Source organism: Marmota marmota, unplaced genomic scaffold (genome assembly GCF_001458135.2).
Source record: "Marmota marmota marmota unplaced genomic scaffold, marMar, whole genome shotgun sequence".
In the NCBI taxonomy this organism is placed as follows: Eukaryota; Metazoa; Chordata; class Mammalia; order Rodentia; family Sciuridae; genus Marmota; species Marmota marmota.
In genome coordinates this window covers 4,016,579-4,027,309 of record NW_025999977.1, presented here as the reverse complement: position 1 = coordinate 4,027,309, position 10,731 = coordinate 4,016,579, and the positions used below count along the sequence as shown (strand labels likewise).

Sequence of the window (10,731 nt, the reverse complement as noted above, 5' to 3'; positions counted from 1 at the left end):
TGAACTATGAATTCTTTTTCAATAAATACTTTTCAATGATTTTGTGCTTTTTTCAGAAAAATCACTTAATTTGTAGCATATAATAACTAGGTAACACCAGTCTTTCTCTTTTATTGCTATAGAATATCCTACATATATATCTACATATATATATTTTTTAAAAAGATAAGAGAAAGAGCTGACCCAAAGGACTTAAAATATGTTTGTTAAAACAAACACTTTAGCTGGTTTTCCTTCTTTGAAGAGTAATGAAATAAATGTCAGAGGAATATTACCAATGACCCTCAAATAGGCTCCTTTTCTCCATCCTCAGAACTAACTCAGGACAAGAGACCCGGATTTAAAAGAAGACAGTATCACCTCAGAAACAACCTAAGAAAACTTTCAAAAGAGAAATAGCCCATCTGCACTCTACCCTGTGTCAGTTGCCTCTGAGGAGCAGGAACACTTGATTGTTTTTCATCTGCATGTTAATGACTCTGTATTGTTTATAGCCTGTGATTACAGCTCACTCTGCACATGCATTTCATTTCTTATAAACATTATATATGATATGCCCCCAAACTTAGACCATCATTTAAGTAAACAAATCCACTCAACTCACAGCACCCATGCCTTTCAATGAACCTAGCTACTCTTCTCCAGTGACAAGTCTACCTGGGGACAGACATTTTTTGAGAAGGAAGATGTAATTTTAAATGACCTGCACAGCTTATAATAGGTAGTCATGAAAAAAAAAACCCGTTGACATAGTTATAACAAACTAAAAAGAGCTGACAACTTTTTTTTCCTCTTATATTTATCCTATGGTATATGTGATTTTTAAAGTGGAAAAGTTGACTCCAAAGTAATAATTATTTACTGGGCCATGTGTTAGATGTCCCCTGACTAAAAAGGGCCCACTGGGTAAGGGCATATGACTGAATTTAAACTTTAAATGTACTATAAGAAAACTTTTTATATAAAGAGCTCCTTTTGTAGAATACCTTTTTCTGAAAAACACATTTTTTTAAATAGTCTATATTACATTGGCTTTAACTGGGTATGCTCACTTATTTAGCCTTGCCTCACTGCAAGACCTTTTATGTGTTAAAAATTAATTTATAAAAACATTTAAAAATCACAACATTAAATGGGGTAGAGAGCAAGAAGAGAGAAAAGGGAAACAAAATCATGTTTGGAAAATACCACTTCATCCTTCAATTTGGTTTTTGATACTCAGTTTAGAACTTACCCTAGCTTGGAGTATTTGTGTATGGAGTGTGATTTGGGGTACAAATCACAGCCAGACAGAAGTAAGTTCTGGAATTCTATTACACAGAAAGTGATGACAGCCAACAGTACCAAACGGTATAATTCAAAATAGATACAAAAGACCACTCTGATTGTTCTTATCACACAAAAAAAATGATAAATGTTTGAGATGATGGATAATCTAAGTATCCTGAGTTAATCATTTTACAATATACCAAAACATCACACTGTACCCCATAACAATACACAATAATTATGTTTATGTCATGTATGTCAATAAAATAATGCTGCAAACCCATACACGTGTCAAATGCTGCCGTACCAATATAAGAAATGATATAATACATATACTAAAACTAGTACGCTTACAGAAAATAATCTTATAAACAAAGTAGGTAAATACAGCTATAGCAGCTGTATGTGTTTGTGTGTGTGTGTGTATGATGTAAATAGTGACCATATTTTATTTTTAAAAACAATGAGATCCCTAGTCTCCATCAATGATTCCCTCCAAATTACCTCAAAATATGCCACTTCTTTCTCTACCCATCATGCACAAGCAGTGTTTTATACTTCTCTTGTAGCAATAATAGCTATCCAAAATCCTAACCTCATCAAGAAGTTCAAACAAAAAAAAAGGAAATAAAAGACTGAACTTACTAGAAATTATGCTAAATATTTCACCTTCACAATTTAAAAGTGAGTACTTCTGAAAGAGCTTAATCAAAACATAAGCACACTCTCCTATAGCCCTCAAGATCTAAACCAAAAAACTCTGTGAAAAAAATTTTAACTCACATTTTTGGGGTATCTAACTAATATTCTACTTTAAATATTTTAACCCAAAGTGTCAACTTCCACTTGTAACCGCAACCAGCTGAAGACATCTTACACCACTTTATTTACATCATCTTCATTCCTAAATAAATTTCAGGGTAGAACACAGAAAATACAGAGGAAAAAAATCTAGGAATACTAAATATGATGCCCTTTATTTACTAATATCAGTGTAAAACATAAATTTTTCTTAGCCTAGCCTACCATACCCATTTAAGAGCCAAAGACTTGCAAATCTTCTAAACGATTTCAGAGAATTTCCAAACTGACACTAAAGGTTTATTAGTTTTATGCAACAAGGCAGTAAAGAAAGTCAAAATTAACTGTAGGAAATTCTTTCATGGGACAAAGTTGAAAAGAATATTGAATATATTGACAATCTGAAACATTTGATAGCAGCTCTGTTGTGATTTCAAGAACAAGATACAAATATGTCATTCAACAGTTACTTTAAAAATAAAGATTATAAACACAAGGAAATAAAAATTTATTTTAGATGAAAAAACAAGGAGTGGGTTACCCAACATCCTATCTTCAAATTTAAAATCACGTTATCAATTGTCCAAAGCAATTCAAATTTAAAGTTTGTGCTATAAAATTGTGTACATGTGTTCTCTATAAGTGCATTGGAGAACATCAATGCACTACTATAATATTCTGTTGCCTAAATCACCTCCACCTACAGATAACGGATAAGTATGAGAACTAAGGTTAACTGACCTTAGATATAAATCCCACCAAGAAAAGTTTTAAGCCTTTAAGTATTACAGTTTGATTTAAAAACAAAATAGAAACAAGTTCTGAAATAAATCACAGCATCTTCTGTTTATATATAACTTAGCAAAACCTTCAATAAACATCCAAGTGTTCACATATACTACCACTGGATTTAGAAAGCCCAAATAAATGCACAACTCTATGATTGGTCTGAATGAATAAATGCACAGTAAAACAAATGCCAATTATTTTTAAAATATACAGTCCTCTTAAATTGAAGTGGAGGACCCATAAATTCAACACCCAGCATTCTTTAAAGAAAAAGACAGCTAAAATCTTTCCAATACAGATTCCAATTTAGATTTCATTATTCAAACTCCCCCACATTTTACTGGAAAAATATAAGAAGCAATTTCACAAAAATCACAAATTGAGTGGAATAATTATAACTGATATATAAATAAGAATTTACTAAAAAAGGCTTCCAGGGGGGTGATATCTTAAATCAAAGCTTTCAATACAAAAGGTGTCTTGTGTTGTTTAATCTTCCCAAGTTTCAGATGCTTTTTACTCGACGGTTACAGATTTTGCAAGATTCCGTGGAAAATCAACCTATTAAAAGAAAAAGAAAAAAATAAAAAAGAGCAAGAGTTGAGAGATTATACAGACTGAGAAAAAGGGGTTTGTTATAAGAAAACTATTCTTGTTTAGATCTGGGTGTGGTGGCACATGCCTGTAGTCCCAACTACTCAAGGGGCTGAGGTGGGAGGATGGATTAAGTCCAGGAGTTCAAGGCCTCCCTGAGCAATGTAGTTTCATATATATATATATATATATATATATATATATATATATATGTGTGTGTGTGTGTGTGTGTGTGTGTGTAGTTTCATATATATATATGAAATTACATTTAAACTAATATAATATTTAAAACATTATATTAGAAAATATAATCATGTAATATGTCTTGAAAAAAAAAAAACTGAACTAGTAAGGAAAAAAATTTAAAAGTGCCAGCACACACAGAAAGAGTTAATTACTCTGGTCCTCTATAGAGGTGGTAACACACTCATAGGGACACTAGAAATACAAAAGCAGAATGTTTAGGTTACCACAATAATTGAGAGAGCAGGAATACTGGAATTCATACAATGAGTGAGAGAGTTCCAAACAACCAAAAATTCCCCTCTTCAAAATCCCACATGCTACTCTATGAAGAAAAACATACTAAGAAAACAGGTGGAGATTTCCCAAGGACAGTCCCAGTCCTGAAGGTCCTCCAAAGTACTTTCAAGTTTTATGAGTAAGAAGATATTATAACTTACAAATTGGGTCACAAAAAGATAATAGGTGACAAATACATATCTGATGGATTTTTCAAATGTTATTGTTAAAAATTTAGGAGAGAAATTATCAGAATGTACCCAAGTTAAAAAAAAAAAAAAAACCCTAATATTTCTGCAGAGGTGGGCCACTTACATCATAGCCTCTCAGCACTGCCAGATGGAAAGCTAGCAACTGCAAAGGGATCACGCTGAGAATGCCCTGTAAGCAGTCCACTGAGTGTGGCACCTTGATTGTTCTTTTTGTGTTTTTAATGGTCTCAGTATCCTCCTTATCGCAAATCACCACAGGGCGCCCCTAGGAAATAAAATTACACACACACACATACATACATACTCAATCACTAGAAAAAAAATACAAGACTATTGGCACAAGAATATGCAAATTTTGCACTGCATAGTCTACACAAAGTCTCACTGACAGATTTATTTAAACACAAAGTCATACAGATTAAATCTGGTTGATCTCAATTAGGCAGCTGAAGAAACAGAAGTTTTGCGGAATTCAGTACTTTTTTTTTTTTTAAGCTTACACAAGTAAGAAATTCCAGGTTTAGTGTTTGTTTGTTTGTTTGTTTTGGGGTTTATTCCAAGGCTTAGTGTTTGAATCCAGATATGCCTACCTTCCAAGTTTATTACCACTACATTGTGCTTATGGAGTAATACCTTATGGGATTTATATGTAAAGCCAAATGATCTGAAAAAATTATGCACAGCATTCATAATATTAACATTGAACAGTTAAGGTTTCTTCTGAGATAAATATTTAAGAATATTAAATTAAAAGGAAGAAGCATATGTTAAAACTGAAAGACGAAAGAATTTAGAAACCAAGGCCTCAGTTTTAGTCTTGTTTAAGCTTATTATTATAACAGAGAATTAGAATGTGCTTTTGCAGCAACAGATGCCCAGTGGGTAACTAAGATCAGGAGAAAAACTGACATGTCTGCCTTATTTTGTAATATATTTGTCTTCTTTATTACCTCAAACTCTGGTCAGATTCTGCACAACTCTACATATGTTAATCATTTAAGCAATGTTTATCTAAAGCTGGTAATCCACCCCCTTTAAGGCTGAAGACGATAAGAATAACTAAGCTATTTCAAAATTTACAGGGCCATTCAACTGAAGCAGTGCTGTGAAGTCTTCAGTAATTGCCCTACATCTTTCATGAACATCAGAGCTTTGCAGACAGACCACCTCATGATGAGACTGCTGTCCTAAGCAGGAATAATCACCTCATAAGAATCAAAATGCCCCCAATAAAAGAAAGATCTGAGAGACAGCCCTTCAAAGCAAATAGAGATTGCCCTCTCAAGCCCTAAGATGATAAGGAATTTTCTGGGGCCACATCCCAGAACCAAAACTGAGATAAGGAATTGTGCATACTTTGTACCTCCTATCCCAATTCCTCCTCTATTTAATCCTGAAGCTCAAGTCAGTACCCCTGAAGGCTGAGACGCTTGATCTCACTTGCCTTCCCCATATGGCTTTATTAGAGTGCATACAAATAATGTCCTTGATAAAAGTTCCCTTCCAGCTTTTCATCATTACGTTTTCCATTTGATTTCTGGAATGAATGAATGGCCAGACCTGATCTGTTGGGCCCCCCAGAATCAGGCCTTGGTCTCCATTAACATTTTATCTATGAGGTCGATCCCATCAGAAGTCTAAGTATCTCATTCCTTACACATAAATCTCAAAGGTTGTACTCCAAAGCTAAATGTAAATGTTTTTTAATTTACCTATTCTGGCACTGATTTATTACTTTAAATATGATAAAATTCAAACAAACTTTAATAACTGACTCTTACAGTCCCAAGGTATCCTCACAGCCACCTCTGACTTACCTGACGAGCAACTACCTGCTGAAGAGCATTCTGACACTTTGCGTAAGTGTGATCTCTCATGATGATCATGATGACAGGCATCAACTTATCCACCAAGGCCAGAGGGCCATGTTTCAATTCACCAGCAAGGATGCCTTCAGAGTGCATATAAGTAATTTCTTTGATTTTCTAATAAGAAAGAACCAAATAAGCCTTCAGTCCATTTTTTAAAATTCTATCTTTAAGTAAATATTATACAAAGCATCTTATAATGTTAAGTCACTGCCTATTTATCCAACAGTATTAAAGCACCACAGATATATGGAAATATAGCTAACAATTTAACAGATCATTATTTCTATATTTTCAACAAGTATTTAGAATTTTTTAAATGCACAGGTCTTCTTTAAGGTTTCAGATTATTATGAATATACATATTTCTCTGTAACTGTTCTCCCCTTGCTGTATGTTTGATCACAATTTAATTTCATACCTAGAGGACTTAATATTTTATTCCTTTTTGAACAATTTATACACTCAAGTTACTAAAATCTAAGTAAACAAGCTAAGAGATCTTCTTGTTTTTTATAGGGGTTCTTTAAAAAGTTCCACATATTTCATTCATTCATTCTAAAAGTATGGAAGGGTAGGGGATAATTCAGTGATAGAGCACTCACTTAGCATGCATAAGACACTGCAAAAAGTAGTAAGTATGACTACATGCCAGGTCCATAAGTCAGAAGACTAAAATTAACTGTAAATGAGGAAACATACCAGTGCCCCTTCAAGACAAGTAGCATAATGATAGCCTCGTCCCATTATCAGGACTGACTTCTGATGATAAAGTTCTGTTGCCAATTTCTGAATTTCATCATCCATGCTCAGTACTTCTTTAATTAAATCTGTTAAGAAGTAAATTTACTATTAGCAAAATCTATGAGAAATGGATCATTAACTGAACAAACAGATATAACAACAATAATATATTGGTAGCAACCAACGAAAGACCAATATTTCTATTCTTCTGTTATCAGCATAGGATTTTTAAATACATGGGAGCAAAAAATAGAATGATCTTATATTAACTAAGTAGTTACAAACCACAGATTCAACAGTAATAAAAGAATTTCATTCACTACCAACTCACTTAGAAAACAAAAGTAAAGTTTCCTCTCTTGGAGGCAGCCTATTCCACACACCTTGGAGTGTTACTTCCATTTCTCTAAATAAACCCCATACACGTTTTCTACTGGTGTCTCTGAACCCTTTCTTTCAGGAAGACAAGAACCAGGGAACCCCATCACCAAGTAATATAACTGGTGCTGTGACATGGATTGCTATAAGAACTAACCTGCAGATGCCCCTGAGGGACTATGCCTAGGGACTATGCCTGTGGCTCTGCTGCCATCATCATCTGTATTAAAGATTCCACAGTGCTCACCTGCCATCAAACACCTCCTCTTAGGCTAAAGCAAGGAACCCTAAAACTCACTATCCCAACCCCTTGACTACAGGCATATAACACCAGGCCCCACTACCATGCATAGCTTGAATCCAAAAATGTTGGCTGGCCATTTGTTTCCTTATTTGAGAATTCATTTTATTGTTCTTCACCCATTTTTCAACTTGGGCTTTTGTTTGTCTTGTCTAGCAAGATCTTGAACTCTACAAAATCAAACAAGTGATCCAACACTCACAACCAGAAGGGTTTTAGAGTTCTGAGTCCCTGAGAGGGGAATAAGTAGCCAGACAGACATGAGCAAGGGAGGTGGGGAAAAGAAATTCAGGCTCTACCCCTGTGTGGCACCCAACTGGCTGTTTACTGCCCAGGGACCTCAGCTACTTGTCAATCTGGAGAAATGGATAAGGTCTATGATAACAAAAATTTCCAACAAGGTAATATTGGTGCAGATGCACTAAACTATGGCAGGAAATTGTACTAACGACCCCAGATAAATAATTCGTGGAAGGAAGGCTCCCAAACAGGTCATAAACAACTCAGAAGACATGAGGCTATTTCCTCTCTTAAAGGCACCCACTCCATGTACCTTGAAGCATTATTTCCCTTTCACTAAATAAACCCTTTACAACACTTTTTCTAAAAAGAAAACTAAAATGTGAATATCCTTGTACCAGGCAGCCGTTTCAATCCAAGCATGATCTCTTTGCGTCTCTCTTGCATGGAGATTCTGTCATCACACATCATAAGGGCAAACATCACAAGAGATACAAACTGGCTGGTGTAAGCCTGAAATGTCACAAAAAAGGCAGAAATTAGTGGCAGTTGCATCTTAAAATATATTTTTTTAAAAGGATGAAAAGAAAATACACATTCATTTTTTTTATTTGGTTTTGGTACTAGGAATTTAATTCAGGGGCTTTTAACCACTGAACCACATACCTAGCCCTTTTCTATTTTGAGACAGGTCCTTGCTAAATTCCTAAGGCTGGCCTTGAACCTGCAGTCCTCCTGTCTCAGCCTCCCAGGCTGCTGGGATTACAGGCATGCATCACCACACCCAGCTCCCAGTAGTTTTACAATGTACATTGTCTATCTTTTAAAAGCAACACAAGTGGCACTAAACTGGAAATAGTCCATTTTGGCTGCTAGACAATTGACACCACCACCCCTTTTTTTTTCCCTTGAGTCAGGGTCCTGCTGGTCTTGAACTCAATGGTTCAATGATCCTTCTCTCTCCACCTTCCATGTAGCTGCGACTACAGGCATATAACATCAGGACCCACTACCATGCATAGCTTGAATCCAAAAATGTTGGTTGGCCATTTGTTTCCTTATTTGACAATTCATTTTGTTGTTCTTCACCCATTTTTCAACTGGGGCTTTTGTTTGTCTTCTTCTTCTTTTTTTTAAATTATTCTTAAGAAGGCTTTTAATATATTTTGAGTATTTTTCTTAAGTTTGGTAGACACACAGTTTTGTTTTGTTTTTAACTTTTATGTAGTATTTGTCAGCTTAGCCAATGCTTCCATATTGTAACACCAGTTAAATATTAAACTTTCTTAGTTCTGTTGCTTTAACTGTTCCTTTTTATTGATTTTTCTTTTTCTTTTTAGTATATCTGAAATTGATTTTGATATAAGATGGTACCTTCTGTTTTTATTTTATAAGCAGCCAATTTTGCCTCCATTTTCTATTGATTTCTGACACTTCCTGTAGTCTGAGTTCCTTGCTATCCTAGATCTATGTTGCAAGACTACTGATTTTGTCTCACAGTTCCAACATCTCTACAAAAATCAATTTTCTATTCAGAATAACGTACTTTCATCAATTTGTGCTGGGAATTTTTAAGTCTATAATGTACTAGTTTTCATTTATTAAACAAATATTTATGGAGCATCTTGTTTCTTAGTAAAGTTTTTTTTTTACTTACTTTCTACAGCTATTAAAAATAAGAGTTCCTCTCCAACACATACCTCTTCATCTACTTTTCTAAGTAGATATTTTCAATTTATAGACAAGACTTCTTCCAATATGTTTTATAAAAAGCACTTTCTGAATTCTTACTCATTCTAAGTCTTTAGTTGATATTCTTGTGCTTTATAAGTAGTCAATTATAACTGCAATGGAGAATTTTGTTTTATCCTTTTCTGTTGTTTTACTTATCTCTTTCTTATTAAACTGAACAGAACTTCCAGTACAGAGACAGCAAACAGATTTCATATAAAACCAATGCTAACACATCAGGACTTAGTGAAACATCACACTGAGAAAGATTCTATGGCCATCCTGTTTGCTTTTGCACTACAATACTATAGATGAAATTCCAGGAAGGTTCCAAAAGAGCAGGTAAGAACCACTAACAAGAAGGTTTTAAAACTTTCTGTTTTGCAGTTCACTCATTCATTTTTCTCTATTATTTGTCAACTTCTGTTTTGTTTATTCATTTATTCATATGTGGTGCTGAGAATTGAACCCAGTGCCTCACACATGCTAGGCAAGCGCTCTACCACTGAGCCACAACCCCAGCCCCAGCCCCAATATCTTGACTTGTGGGATATCCAAACTGTTTCCAATCCAAACTGACGAGACAATAAGTATTCCAATTCCACTAGCCAATTACTAAAAATGTCATTCTACAAACTAATGTTTCTTTGGAATGCAAACATTTCAACATTATTTTTTAAATATAAATATTAAACAGAGTAACTTTAATGTATACATTTTTCCATTACTCTGCTGTTACAGTATAATTTCCAATTTTAAAATCATGTTTTTCTCCACACCCTACCCCACCAGTGCTGGGAATTGAACTTAGAACATCATGCATGTTTGGCAAATACTCTACGACTGAACTATACTCCCAGTCCCCATATTTTTTATTTTATCAATATATACAAGGAAAACAACTGTAAGAAAATTAAGCAACACCACACATTTAGAATCTACTGAGGTTTGAAAGAATTAACCAGGAAAATGTTGACTCTGAACTTTTAAACTTGGTTTTTCTTTTTATTCAGCCAAAAACAAAGTCAGATGAGTATATTTCTAAAGTCAGCACTGTGGTGAAATTTTAAACACCTGCAATAACATACAAAAATGGCTGAACCTGCACATTTATATCCATCAATTCCTACAGAAATATCAAATTGTCTACGGTCTGACATTATGGGAAATAATATCCCTGTAATCCTAATAGTTTTTTCAGGCAAAGCTGGGAATTCATACGCTGGATCATTGAGCTTAAGTAACAGGGTCAATGATCAACTCTTTTGATTACCCATTAACA

The 10,731-nt window shown here is 34.4% G+C and overlaps 1 protein-coding gene across 2 annotated transcripts in view; it reads right to left on the bottom strand.

Moving 5' to 3' along the window:
* Nucleotides 1-1,296: 1,296 nt before the first annotated feature.
* Nucleotides 1,297-10,731, bottom strand: part of Gfpt1 (glutamine--fructose-6-phosphate transaminase 1) — an 84,768-nt gene continuing 75,333 nt past the window's right edge. For both annotated transcript variants that reach the window (XM_048804188.1, XM_048804189.1), the window contains 5 exons: nt 8,117-8,231; nt 6,758-6,885; nt 6,005-6,172; nt 4,291-4,452; nt 1,297-3,420 (listed from right to left, as the gene is read on the bottom strand). In XM_048804188.1, the coding sequence (XP_048660145.1) occupies nt 3,376-3,420; nt 4,291-4,452; nt 6,005-6,172; nt 6,758-6,885; nt 8,117-8,231 (618 nt within the window). In that variant the 3' untranslated portion in view covers nt 1,297-3,375. The remainder of the gene's footprint in view (nt 3,421-4,290; nt 4,453-6,004; nt 6,173-6,757; nt 6,886-8,116; nt 8,232-10,731) is intronic.